Raw genomic sequence first — 14,919 nt, 5'->3', positions numbered from 1 at the left:
CTGTAGCATTTGAGGAAAGATCTTTTATACATTTGTAGCAGATGAGAAGAAAACCATATTGCAAATTGTTTTTTTTTTTTTTTTTTTAGTAATTTTAAACCTTGTGTCATGTAACAAACCATGTACCAGATTATGCAGTATAAATTACACGTAAGTCACATTCTCTTACTAATATGAGTTTATTCTACAGGCATATAATTATGTTAAAATAAAGTTTTTTTTTTAAATAAAGTTTTAAGAGGCCAAAAAGGCAAAACAAAGACAAATAAAACATGTGCCTCATACTGACATAGAATGAATAAGCACCAAATATTTATTTAATCAGTAATGAGGAAATGTGTAGGAGGGTAGAGCTGGCTTAAAGAGTATCTGAGAAATAGTGATTTATAGAGTTAGGAAAGAGGAAAGTCATGCTGGTGGACATTTGCTAAGTTGCAGACAAAACCGATTATGTTCAACAAGGCAACAGAACTGTGATTTCTGGGCCTGTGTTTTCTTCCTAACAGAAGCCAAATGCATCTCTACTGGTTAACTCGTAGGGCAGTGCTCCAGTATAGCATTGAAAGGGCTTCCAACCAGCTTTTTACCTAATTCCAGGTTTTGAATAGTCCACACAATAAAAAGTTTAAAAATTTAGATTTAGAAATGTACCCAGAATTTATATACTTGTGTGTTTGTGTTTATGGGGTTATATTCCAAGTGAGGGAAGTGGTAGGAATGAAGGAAAAGTGAGAGCAGTAGAAGGAGATGAAGGGAATGTGTGTATGTTGGCTTAGGGAATTCTTTTTTGTGCAACACGCAATTCCAACCTTGTCCAAACTGTCCCTACTGTCATGTCATTATTCTCTTTTGTCATTGAAATAAATTATTTGATATAAACCAGAAGAGCGTCCGAGTTGGAAGACTCGCCTTCCATGCTCATTTGCAGATCTGTCTTTGCAATTTACTGGCCGATAACCTTTGATCAGCAGCTCCTTCTCCCAAAACGTTGGGGTCCTCATCTTCAAAATGAGACTAATATGAAGTGTGGTGAGAATCCAGTGCTGTGATGTGCATAAAGCTTTTAGCACAAGGCCTGTTCAGCAGTAACAACTCAATTTTTAATTATTTTTCTTTTCAAACTAGTCCTATAGCCATTGGAGCCCCTCCCCCTCCCCACCGATGAGGGTTTTGGGGGGATGCCAGGAGGATGCCGTGGAAATAGTATCATCCTCATAGTATCACAAATTAACCACACAAAATCTACCATCATCTGTTCTCCACCCATTCTTTGACAATAAGTGTTGGTTGGAAATCATGATGTCTTTTCATAATGCCTAGAAGGGAGAAGAGTTGAAAAATGTTTACAAAGAAAAACATAAAGTGTATCCTCTTTGTAATGCATAGATATAGAAAATGAATTTAAACGGCAAGTTTTTTTATTTTTAAAATGGGATGACAAGTTGTATTGAAAACAGTCTTTTATTATATTGGCAAATGACGTCTATTACATATTCTGGAAGATTCTAGAAGTGTCTTCTACAGGTTCCCCTGTGAAAATTACTCTGTTCATTAGATGAGCAGGTGGGTAGGTTCGATTAGATGGGTAGATAAATAGCTAGTGAGGTAGATAGAGAGATATAGAGAAAGGGAAATACAGAAATAAATAGATGTCAGTGTTCAAATTAAGTATTGGGCTTTAAAGCCAGCCTTAAAATGGCTGTGGCTACTACACTGACAGATGTGTGGTATCACCTTCAAGTAGAAACACTGAATGACAAGACTGGAAGGAACATTTATAAATTTCTTCAGTACCTTTTCTTAGCTCTAGAATTACAGAACTTCTTTCAGAATTCTATTTCAGGATTGACTCTTACTGCATAAAATGTGTCATAAGTCTCTAACCTAAATCATTCATACCCTAGATCGTGAGATGTCTGCTCCTTAAGCTTGCATCTGTCTGGTCTTATAATAGAGACATCCTTAAATGACAGCGGCTCACAAAAACAGGAAAAACACCTTTCTGGGTCTTTGCTGACTGACCTGGTGCAGACAGGGAATTCAGAGGATAGCTCTAGGCCAAAGTGTAGAGGGCTTCCGCAGCCCTCTGGGTCTGTGTCTCCTTTGTGCACACACCCTTGGCCTCAGGAATTCCCTCCTTTACGCAGGTACAGGGGTCCCCTCCTCCCTACGCAAGTTTTTCTCATGATTCTAGGTGCTGTACCGTATGTCCTGCAGCCAGCAATTCCTTGCCCCAGGCCGCATGGTTTTATTGCTCTTCTAAGGCATTCTGTCGGGGAGCTCTGTGAACTGCCTTCTACACACGGCAAGTTCTGGAAAGGAGACCCTGCAGTGAGTGTCCCAGTTCAGTTCCTCAGGCCACCACCCCGCAGATCGGCCAGGCATCCCTGCCCCCGTTACGTGCACAGGGCTAGTCTGCTCCTTTTGGAACTGGGACCTGAGCCAGCATTGCGTGCAGGAGCTGGCTCTGTGCTGAGCCAGCAAAGGGAATGGGGAGTTGCCAGGCAAGGCACCATGATACCCTACCACGTTTAAGATGCCCTTTTCTTGATTTGGTGCTCACCATTTTGCTGCAGTACTCTGTTTTCTGGAGCCTTGAGAAAACGGTTTCTGCCGGTTCTTGCTGGTTGCTCAGAGCTCTTGAGTGGGGATGGAGCCCTGAAGCCTCTCACTCCACCATCTTGAGTGAAGCAGGTTTGCCACCTGATGTTCTCTCTCTTTGACCCACACAATTTCTAATGTTCCCTGTTATTCGTTGTGCCCCCTTTAAGAGAAGCGTACATTTCTGTCCATAGCTGTAAGAGTTGCAAGACTCCCTGTGGAGGAATCTAAGCTCTTGCCCCATTAACATGCGGCTGATTTTGGCCACTGGGATGTGATATGTACCACGTCTGAGTGGAAGCTTCAAGAGTCATAGCAAGATTCTGCCACATACGCCTTTCTCTCGACCCTAGGAAAAAGGCAGGTGCCGTGCAGTCCAAGAATGGGACACTTGGAGCAGACAAAGTGATTTTAGTTATTTTGGGACTAAAATTGTAATTGTTAGACACTGAAATTTAGGGGTTGTTTGCCTCCACAAAATAACCTGGCAAAGCTAGTTAAGAAAAATTGTCTTGCTCATTGTATTGGGACACCCACTATTCACTGATTTGTCCTCCTGCTTCTTACACTGTTGAATTTTTCTTTCAATGGGAAACCTGGCTAGAGAATGAGTAAGAGCGATGGGGCACCATGTTTCAGTGGGTAGCCAGAAACCAGTTCAACCACGGGGCTAACCTCAACTCTGTCACTTTAAGAAGAAAGATATTTCTCCTTACTGATTCAAGAATCAGTGACTGCTTTAGGAGGGCAAATATTATTCTTTTAAAACAATAATACAGCAATAGCTCAAGTACACGGTGGCAAATCTGGAAAATACAGAGAAAATTTAAAAAGGTACTAAGGTGAAAACATCCACAATACTCATCCAAAAGCTAAGGTCAATATTTAAGAGTATTCCATGCCATATATATATACACATACACTCAGGCAATTTCTATTTAACTTTCTATTGTATAGATTTGCATGTTTTCTTAATACCTAAATTGTTATTTTTACAGACTTTGATATATTTTTTTCTAAGCCATTTACCAAGATTATATTATTATAAATGATGACAGTACATAAATGTAAGGAAAAATGTTTTATTTGTATAACTGGAATTTTGGAAAATATCTGTACTCTTCAAATCTCAAAATATTAATTCACATCTAAAATCTGTCCTATGCAGATTTTAATTGGAAATTTTTTCTTATTTTCAAGTCCTTTAGGGTCAGTTGTGGAAATCTTATTCTCTTCATTGAGGTCCTGCGAAGGGAAGAAAATAACGTGTTACTTCCCCATAGAATGTACTATCCACTCATGTTTTTAAACGTGTTATTCTGGTTTCCTTACATTCCTTTCCTTTTCCTTTTTCCTTTCCATCTTCAAATGTGTGCTTCTATGACTTCACTGAATGATGAGAAAGCAAGAAACAGCCCTGGAAGTGGGCATGCTGGCAGGAATAGTCCCAACTCAATATAACAATTTTTTTTAAGAACCTAAGATTCAGCCACCCCATGACTGTGGGTAACCAATGACACCAGCCCTCTATAGCCACAAATTAGCTCCTCTTCCTCCCGACAATAGGTGAAGCCTTCCTCCTATGTAGAAATAAACCAGGATACCAAATCACCTAACTGCTTTCTAGAATCATCCAGCATAAGCCCACATCATTCATAAGCCTGACTTCCCGAGTAAGTCTTCAGAGAGGTCCCCTGTCCTCCAGCTGTGCTCTCCATTGTCCCAGCCAGCAAAATGGGCTTGATTTTGGCGACAGGTGAGTTCGCGGTGGTCTCTGGCAAGTGAACTCCCCAGTGAGCTGTATCACATTGTTTGTAAGCACCTGCCCTGTTTATCAGCATCTGTAGGGTTTACAGGAGTCTCTTCTAACCCATTTTGCTTATGTCTAGGTGCTGGATTAAATGACGGTCAGTGGCACTCCGTATCGTTATCTGCTAAAGGGAATCACCTGAGTGTGGTGGTGGATGAAGACACTGCCTCCACTGCTCACTCCTCCTTGCCTGGGCAGGTTGTTTCGGGCGACACCTATTATTTGGGAGGTGAGTGAAAAGAACGGGCTCTATTGGCAATCAAACCATCTTTACCTTTTTGGCTCCTGCCTTCCAAGGCAACTGTCATTTTTAAGTGAAAATTAATACTAATGAATGCTTTTCCTATTTCCTGTAGTTATGGTCGTTGGAAATGCTGGTGGCCAAAGATGAGAAATCATGGCCTAAAATGCCAGCCTGCCAGTGGTCTTCTTAAACATGTGTGCGTGGGCTTGATTTTAAACAGGGCATGCTATAGCCCTTGCTCCCAGCCACGGCTGCATCTTGTGATCACCTGGAAAGCTTTGGAAGTGCTGATGCCCAGGCCCTACCCCAGAGGGTCTGATTTTCCTGGTCCTGACTGGAGCCTGGATCAGTTCTTCAGTGCTGTCCAGCTGATTCTTACATGCAGACGAGGTCATGGCTCTATATTTCTTGCCTTTATACCTTTGCTATAGGGCATATTCCTAATGCCAGATGGTCCTTATAACCTCTCCTTCGGGTTTTATGTGCCGATTTTATTGCTGCCTATGGGTGATCTTTTCCATCTTATTGGCTTTTCCTTGGCCCAAAGAATTTCTACTCAAGGTGTAATCCTTGGACCAGCATTGTCAGCGTCATCTGGAAGCTTGTTAGGACTGCAGATTCGCCATCCTCTACCTTCTGAACCTGCCTTGTACCAAGATCTCCAAGGCTTCTGCAGCACTTTAAAGTTTGAGAAGCATTGTGTTCCCATTGTCAGTGCCATTTTATACAACGGAGAAGATAAGAGCTTAAGTGGCTGTTTGTATTTCTGCTCATTACTTAGTGATTCATTTTACCAAGACATCACAAGGCCATTATTTGACCCTAATAAATGCACTATTTGCCTGCTCAGTGGATCTTTGATTGAGTCCACCCAGAGACATTCAGCCAGGGAGAGGGAGCTTCCAAGGGCAATGAATTTCATCTCTGGGATTTCAAATGAAAAATCCTTTTCCACTAGAAGGCTAGAACTGTCAATAGTAAGATTCATTTGCTAATCTTGGCTTGAGGTCCTTCTTGATATTATTTTTGTTTTGCCTTTTATAGTTATTTCTTTCTTAAATAAGTTTGGAATTATAGTGCAGACAGTTTGATAGTTCAACAGGAAAGCATAAAATCTTCAAGAGTTGTCAGTAAGCCCACAAACCATGAATCAGGTTGTCTAATCTTTCAAGCCCCCTAAAGGAGCCATTAATGTGAAAGATGGGCTATTGCTGGCTACCTTAAAAGATCTGATTGCTTGCTTCTCTTGTTTCCTAAATAGTGTGCATTTCTGATCCAGATAGTCTTTTTCGTTTAGCCTTTGCCACTTATGTTAGGTTTTATCGGTCTGTGCAGGAACACATTCCTTCAAAACTAAATAAAGAATTTACTCGAGAGCTATAATTTAAAAGGTTAAAGATATTGAAGCTCTAAAAGGGATGGGGAGAAAATTTTTGCCAGATTTGTTTAATGATACAAAATAAAATCCACAGAAGAAAGTATTTTTCAGGTCATAGAACCATATTTCATATTTTAATATTCCACGTGTTCAGAATATACAATGTATGGCTACATGAGAAAGGTACATTCCATAGCTATTTGCATGCTCACGTGATATGAATCAGCTGCTACTGTGAAACTGATCATATGTGTACATTTTAAAGATACCATCAGTGTTTCTTAAAACAATATATCAGTCTCATTCCCCAGTTTACAAAATTAAACATTACAAAACTTTTGAAGCTCAATACTCCCTACTCTGGGCTCACAGTCTTCTAGGTAAATGTTATCATATATTTTTAATTGACATTTTCAATTGCTTTTCCTTATAAATTTATCACATATGTAGGTAACTTTAAACAGCATGTTGTTTTGTGTTGCCTTGCTTTTAACTTTATAAATAGGATAATACTGTATGCATTCTTTCGTGACTTGCTTATTTTGTCCCATATTAACTTTTGGGATTCAGCTATATGAATATGAGTAGCTAAAGTTAATTAATTTTCACAGCTCTATGGCTTTCAATGTATATTATACTATATTTTATTTATCTATTTCCTATCCCACTTGACTGTTGATGAGCATTCTGGTCGTACCCAGTTTTGTTTTAATGTCTCTTATTTTTTTCTCTTAAAAAATGCTACCATAAAAAATGTTGTCATAAATATTCTTGTGCAGAACTTAAAATAATCTTATCGGTGATATTTAGATTTTTCTTATGCAGAACTCTTTATTGAGTTTAATTTGAATAGTCAGTTTAGTGAAACAACAGCCATGAGCTGTGATTTGTAGCAGCGCATGTCAGTTGTTACTTTAAATGAATACAAAGAACTGACTGGGTCACTCTGATTGTGCATAAATCCAGCCTTTGGTTGCACTCATCTCTACAAAAGGACCAGACAGCTTGAGTCCAAATTCCAGTTTCTGAACACAGTGCAGTTCATTGCAAAAGACATAAGAAGTCTTATGCATTTCTCAATACATTGAGTCGATGTCCAGGAAAACTGCCTTGTTACTATGGTTTCTAATGAGAAACCATATCCCTGAAATGAGTGAAATTGCAGAGTTCGTGTATCCCGTGAGAGAATATGGTGGCTTTTTCTCATGACTGTTTTGCCTGTTCTTCTGTCGTAATTGTATCGGTGAGGAGTGGCAAAACTAATGTGAGAACTTGCAATAAAAACATTTTATTAACTAATGTGTACATTTAGAATGACCTTTTTTATGCATAGCTGTACATGCCAAATTGATTCAAAGCACAATTGCAGTCACTGGTGGAATAGTAGTCAGTAGTGTGCCTTATACCCACAAAACAGCATTGTTTTCCCAGAGAAAGCATAACATGCTGTTTTTAAAAGGTACACATTTGTCATGTCATAATGACAATTGAATCATATCACATAAGCATGTAAATATTCACAGAATGTACCTACTCTTATGTAGCTGTGTATTGCACATTTTGAATATGTAGTTGATTCTATGATTTAAAAAAATTTATTTTGCCTTCACCAGGTCAAAACAAACCAACACACACAAAGCTTACCAGTTTTACTGATGTTAAATAAAAGGGTGGATATGATTTCTACTCAGTGAGATCTGCAAGGGGAAGGTCTGAGACTAATAACCAGTGGACACAGAGATCTGGTCCTTGGTGGATGGATTATAATTGCAGGTTGATTTCACTGGTAAAGATTTCCTGGCCTAGGGTCTTTCTAGGGTCTCCATCGTCCATTAGACTCCAACCTTGCTCCAGGTGAGATGGGACAGCTTGACTCCACCTTGAATATAGGCTTCCATGCCCCAAACTCCAGTGTCAGGGTGGTTTCACCCAATCTCTAGAGTACCACGTGTGAGTGTTCTATTGATTTATATTCTTAGATACTGTCCGTGAGTGTCAAAATATGTTTGATCCTGACACGAAGACTTCTTTTCTCAACCCAGTCTCTGTGACAGGCTTTGGTCTCGAAGGCTAAGGCTTTCTAGGTTTTCTAGGTGAAAGATCACTTAAGAATATTTGATTTTTCAAGGAATCCAATACTCCATATCCTAACACACTCCATAACTAGTTCTCTCTCCTTTTACTGTTTATTCCTGTTGCAGGTTCAGCTCTAGTGTCCAGTGAGCTCTCCAGTCAGTCAGACTTTATAATATGCTTCACTGTAAAAGCAACCTTGGTTGCCTTATTGTCATAGTTATCATGTCCACCTCAACTGCGATTTCAATCAGGAGACTTTAGAGAATGGAAAGGGATGATATCAGTAGTTACGACAGGACAATAGTTGTAAGCCTCACTGACTGGGCATATGGGGGTCTCTATTTTAGTTTAGTCAGACAGTCCTTGCTTATGGTGAGAGGGATATGCCTATAAAACAGTGGCATTTCTTATATATCAGGACAGAACTGGTGTTGAGGTATTCCTTTTAACTTTTCTACTTTTTCTCAGAGCTGCTTTTTTTTTTTTTGATGAAAGCATCCTTCAATGGCAGTCTTATTGTCGTCGTATGTGGCTCACAGATATTTGGTGCCTGCCTTTAAGCATAGCTGAAAGTCAAGCTCTTTTAAAATCCCATTTATGGAGCCTTTGTACTATTCAGTAACACACTTGCATCATGGAGTTGTGTTCAGTATTCTCAGACCTTTCCTGTGTGAAACATCACCAGGCCAGGGGATCTATGATAACATCATAACGAAGTGTCATCCTCAGAAGCATCTTTGCTCCCTCTCTCGATGTTAATGGATGTGTTTCACTAAGTTAGCAGTTAAGTATTCTTTTTTTCTGTCTCAGCTGAGCTCATTGATGAATGAATGTCTTCCATCTTACCATGTGGACCTTTAGGCAATTCTTCTACTTGGGTAAATGAAACTAACTTGGCTTGACCCTTCGTTGGCTTTTGGTATCCCTTGCTTTTTGAACTCCACAACTGGAGAAGTGAAATACTTTATAGCTTGACCTTTCCTTTCTTCAAGTTCAGTTTTAAGAGAGGTTTCCTTGTGACACTACTGGGTTTGGTTTAGTTCTGTTCCTCACGGAAACAGTTAGATTGTTCATTATATTTTGGAATCGTTTGAGGTCTGTGATGCAGGCAGGGTAAAGGGGGATTCACAGAAAGAGAATAATAGCTGTTCCACAAAAATATTTATTGAATAATGTCCCTCATTTCTTATCCCAGTGTACTTCATTAATACTTTAAGTAGAAGTTGTTTATAAAGATACAACAATTTTCTTCTAAATACGTCTACCCCTTCACAATTTTTTTAAAAAATTGAACCGTGTGCATCAGCACATAAAATAAGAAAATGATAAAGGAAAGCTTCAGAGTGAGGCAGTCTTTATGATGCAACATTATATTTGAAATGTCAGAGTCTTTTTGAGGCTCATTCATGAGTTTTCAATATACCCAATAATGATTTTAAACATGACCCAGGCCTTGGTTTGTTTATAAATTTATTTGTCAGGAATATAAAATATTAAAGCTTCAGTCATTGAATGAAAAGTAATAAAAACATGTATATTTTATGAAAATTATTAGGTAGAAAACTAGCACCCATTATGCAGGAAGAAGATGAGACTGAATCTTCATTTCCTGTTTTTTGAAAGTGCACCAGTTACTTGGTGCCAAAAAGGACAAAGAGAAATGAATGGAAAACACCTAATTACAATAAGAAAATCTTTATTTGATTTAGAGAATATGAACCTTATCAAATAATCTCAAACCCCAGACTATAGATATTAATATAACATAAGAATGTATTACCATTTCAATGACTGGAAAAAACAAAGCAAAAAAAAAAGAAAAGAAAAATTGAGATATTATATCTAAAATGTTAAAAGAAAACAGTACCTCTGGAAATGATATAAATGAATAATTTATGAGAGAATAAAATAAAATAGGAAAATATCATGTGATGCAGTTTACGTCACAGTTTTTTTGGAATTAAAACAATGTGAATTATTAAAGAACAATGTGCCTCTTTTGTCGGTGCATATGGAAATAACATGTTAATTATTATGAATGCCTGGACATTTGATTCTACCTTGTTGTACCATGGTTGCCTCAGGAAGCTATTTCTGTGCAGGAGATTTGCCTGCAGGTGGTTTAGTGGGGAGTGTCCATGGGAACCAGTGAGGGCAGCTGGGATGAACAGGTGGAGAAGTTGAGCTGCCCTACAATGGCAAGTGAGACCTCAGAGGATTCTATAGAGGCTCTGGAGAAGACATGCTCTTCCCACATGTCCCAGTTGGAACAGTGGGTCTGGGTCTGTATTTTGGTTTGCTACAGCTGCTAAAATGCAATATACCAGAAATGGATTGGCTTTTACAATGGGGATTTATTAGCTTACAAATGTACAGGTCTAAGGCCATGAAAATGTCCAAATTAAGGCATCAACAGGAGCAGGCCTTCTCTGAAGAAAGTTTGCCGGCACCTGGGACACCTCCATCACATGGGAAGGCACATGGATGACATCAGCTAGTCCTTCTTTCCCGGGTCTCCTTGCTTTCAGCTTGTGGCTTCAGTGGCCTCCTCTGTCAGCTTCCCTGGGGGCTTTTTCTCTGTGAGTTTCTCTTCATTTCATCTCTCAGCTTCTCTGCCTTTTATCCGCTCATAAAGGACTCCAGTAAAAGGGTAGGTCACATCTCAATTGAAACAACTTAACCCAAAAGTCCCACCCTCAACAGATCTGCACCCACAGGAATGGAATAAAAGAACACGGCCTTTTCTGGGGTACAGAACAGCTTCAAAGAGGTCCAGCCTCTGAGTCCCTCCATCGCATCATTAGATGCTGACCAGTGAGGGCGGGACCTTATGGGAGCAAACGCCCTTCTGCCAGGACAGTTCCTTGAAAAGGCCTCAGCTTTGTTCTTGAAATGGAATAGGAACGGGTTTCTCGGCTCTGTTCAAGACTGTCAACTCTTTTCCCAAGCAGTTGCTTTTATATTAAAGCATTTTTACAGTTACTGCATCCTCATTTCTTAACTCTCCCTTTTCTCTTTTGCACTACTAATCTGACATCCAGTGATTCCTTTAGAGGGGAGCTCTGTAGAGGGTGGGAAACCAGTCAAGTCTGTTCTTCCCTGAATTACGTGGCTGTAGACCCCATCTTGCTTTGATTTTGAATTCCAAGCATGTCCTTGCTCATAATTGTTAGATGAGAATTGTCTTCTTGAGAAGCCCAGGGGAATAAAATAAAACCACTATAAAAGGATTGCAGTTTGTAATTTACATCAAACCAATTAATGGCTGTGGCACAATCATAAAGATTTCACTTTTATTATTGAGAATAATCAAATGCCCATTTCTTTTTTTCATGGAATATTCAATGGTACTAATTTTTTAATTCATTATTTGCTATGACATATCGTTGTATCTGACAATTTTTGTGTTTTAAGATATTCGTATTGAAAACGATGTGGAAAGATATTTGACTGGTGTCTAATTTAAAAATACTAGAAAATAAATATAAATTGGTCTTTAATTGTTTAGTCTAATCATTATAAAAATGTGTTTTTAAATATGCCCCACCACCCACACCAGAGTAGATATTTAATATACATTTTAGTTGGGGAGGATACCTGGATCAATTTTTAATTTAAATGTAATTTTCAAACATTGTAAATTGAGCAAGTCTTGAATATAAAATGCTTGTAATTTTTTACTGATTCCACTCTCACATGCCTTTTACTTTATCTCACTTATAAAACACAATGCTAAAAGGAATTGTTTCTTACAGTTGTTTTCAAAAGGAAATCAAGCTTTGCTTAAATGAACTGCATAGTGACTCTAGTTGTAGGAATTTACATCTGACCTCCCTCATCTTTCCGTGAACTTGCCTCCCTTTGTTATTTTCATACTCTAAGGACACCAAAAACTTTTTGTTCTTACTTCTCTCTCAACCATGAGTGCTGTAATCTTCCCCAGTGATTTAGGGCATCTAAACCTCAGGTTTCTGTCAGCAGGGAAGCAGCTGTCAGAGTAAATCTCATGCAGTATGTTTGCCATGATTTTTATTGCACTTGTTGATTTTCTCCTGTGTGTCTCTGTGCTCAGGCTTTCCGGACAACAGCTCTGGTGCTGGAGCTGACAATCACCCGTGGGCATTTCAGGGCTGCCTGAGGCTCATCTCCATTGGGGACAGAGAGGTGGATCTCATCTCCGTCCAGCAGGGGGCGCTGGGGAGCTTCAGGGACCTTCAGATAGACTCCTGCGGCCTCACGGACAGGTAGGGGTGACCTGAGACGTGCTGGCGTGCCTGCTTTCAGACTTTTGGTAGTAGATTAAAACGAGAAGAAAAGCTGGAAAAGTACTTTATTCTCTTCCTTCTCTCTTCTTTTTATTGATTCCTTAGAAAATAGCTATATTCACGTTGAAAATAAGAAAATGCATCTTTAATCAATTGCTCCTTTCAAATGTGTGTTCAGAAGGCACTTTCACGACTTTTCTTTTTGTGTGTCTGCAACCTACTCAATTCTTATGGAATCCTACTGATGCTGGTATAATCATGGGTTGATGTAAATATTATATTTTAAAAAATGTATCATTGTACAAAACAGATCACAATCTTCTAAGAAGATAACATCATTTGGTGCCAGTTCATAAAAGTTATATGTGGTCAGTGGGATTTGCCCCACACTACCTTTTCTGCAGGGAATATGAAAAGAGAGGACCCGGTTACCTTATACTGAGCACAATAACAGTTCACTGAAGAAGATAAGAGAAGTATGACTTTAAAAGTATAGTATACTGAAATGTTTAAGCATTGCAACTTTACTCAATTTACCTTGCTAGTCATGTTATCGAACTTATTTGTAATTTTGGCTAAAAGGAAAATTGGCTTAAAAATCCAAATAATTTCTGCACATGATTCACCCCACTCAGTGCATTCCCTGAGGGAGCTGTGCAATTATGCTTCCGTTGGGCAAATGAAAAGACTCTAAGTGCTCACAAAACATATACAGTATGGTGCTTGGTAGTTGCCTTCTTATAGAATGCTTTTTGGAGTAAGTCTATTCTACTTTAACACTAATTGAAATTCCTTGTCGTGTCTCATACGCTATAACTTGCAAATGCTGTTTAGCAATGGGTGAGAAAACCATAATCCCCACTATGGAAAATACTCATAAGAGTTTTATTTCTTCTTTGCATAATAGTTTACCCACAGGTTCACACTCCATTGATTTGCAAGGGGAAAAAAAGGACTCAAACAACATAGTCAAAAATTTGCAAAACTGATTTCCAGACTATAAATATTTTTAGCACAGGAACTGTGACTTCATCTGTGACTTATAACCACGACTGATTCTGGAATGCTGACTCTTGTTTCTTTTTCGATGTGAAGGTGATTTTACTGCAAGTATAAAAGCAAGGAACTGGAGGGAAATTCCCAAAACCAGTTCTAAGTGAAGATGAGGGTTAGGTTTTTTACAGCTAGAGGAAGAGGGGTCTCTGGTTATAATTAAATTAAGACATGGTCACATAAACATTCTTATTTTCTTGATTCCTTGGTCACATCTTGCTTTTCTCAGGATTACTTGTAACTTTTTTTTATTGTATACTATAACATATATACAAAGCAAAGAAAGAAAAAAGCAATAGTCTTCAAAACACTCTTCAATCAGTGTTACATGACAGATCCCAGCATTTGTCATGGGCTACCATACCATCATTTCAAATTTGTCCTTCTAGCTACTCCAGAACATTGGAGGCTAGAAGGAATACATATTTTTTTTATCAATACTTTTTTTCTTTTTTTTTGTGAAAGATAGCGTATATACAAAAAAGCAATAAATTTCAAAGTACAGCACAACAATTAGTTGTAGAGCAGATTTCAGATTTGGTATGGGTTACAATTCCACAATTTTAGTTTCTTACTTCTAGCTGCTCTAAGATACTGGAGACTAAAAGAAATATCAATATAATGATCCAGCAGTCACACTGGTTTGCTAAACTGTACCTTCTCAGTCCAACTCCACCACCTTTGACTTTCCCCCACCCTAGAGGTATTTGAGCTGTGCCCATTCTAACCTTTTCACGGTGGAAGGGCTGTCAATAATAAAGGGTAGGGAGATGGAACTAGCTGATGTTCTGGATGGAATGCTGAATCATGATGTCAGAAGGGAGCCATTTTAGAGGCAGGTTGTAGCCCCCTGTTTTCTGCGGCAGACTCCCGAGGGCCAGGGCGGGTGGCATGATCAGTCCTGAGGTGCCCCAAAAATTATTTTAGTGCTTTGAGCATTCCCTCAAAAAGGATGATGCAATCACAATAATTCTCTTCTGTGCCATAATTTTATTCTTGGCCTGGTGGCTTAGTCTCTTTCTCTCCCTCCCCCTCCGCCCCCTCATTGTCTGCTGACTCTCGCTTTCTCCACTCACGACCCTCGCCATTTTGGCACGTCCGGTTCTTCTAGACCTCTGAATTACAGGCCTCACCAGCGACTAGTAATGATGCAGCCTTGTCTCTCTAACCCTATTGGTCTTCTCCTTAGTCCTCCACCTGCCCAACATCCACTGCAACAAGTACACTCAGGAACAGCATCTCTATGGTCACAGTCACTCATCCGTCCTCCCTGTGTGATTGGCTACCTTCCCCTGGAGGCCACGCCCTAACTCCGCCTCTCCTCAAACTGTATATAATCCAGGGCTCACCGAGCGTCATGGTCTTTAGCTTCTGGCGGCCCTGGCATAAGCGTCTACCAACAATAAAGCTACCTCGCTTCATGCCTTAATTGACTCGGCCTCCAGTCCTTTAGACCCGCAACGAGGTCTCCTGCGCGCGCCCCTTGGACCCA

At 39.4% G+C, this 14,919-nt stretch overlaps 1 protein-coding gene across 2 annotated transcripts in view; it reads left to right on the top strand.

The window, feature by feature from the left end:
* LOC143658906 (contactin-associated protein-like 3) overlaps positions 1-14,919 on the top strand; it is a 156,091-nt gene that overhangs the window by 55,845 nt on the left and 85,327 nt on the right. For both annotated transcript variants that reach the window (XM_077131326.1, XM_077131318.1), the window contains exons 7-8: positions 4,491-4,640; positions 12,182-12,353. In XM_077131326.1, coding sequence (XP_076987441.1) covers positions 4,491-4,640; positions 12,182-12,353 — 322 coding nt within the window. The remainder of the gene's footprint in view (positions 1-4,490; positions 4,641-12,181; positions 12,354-14,919) is intronic.

This window comes from Tamandua tetradactyla, chromosome 2, assembly GCF_023851605.1.
Source record: "Tamandua tetradactyla isolate mTamTet1 chromosome 2, mTamTet1.pri, whole genome shotgun sequence".
Taxonomy (NCBI): Eukaryota; Metazoa; Chordata; class Mammalia; order Pilosa; family Myrmecophagidae; genus Tamandua; species Tamandua tetradactyla.
The sequence above is the reverse complement of the archived record's forward strand: the minus strand, read 5'-3'. Positions and strand labels throughout refer to the sequence as shown.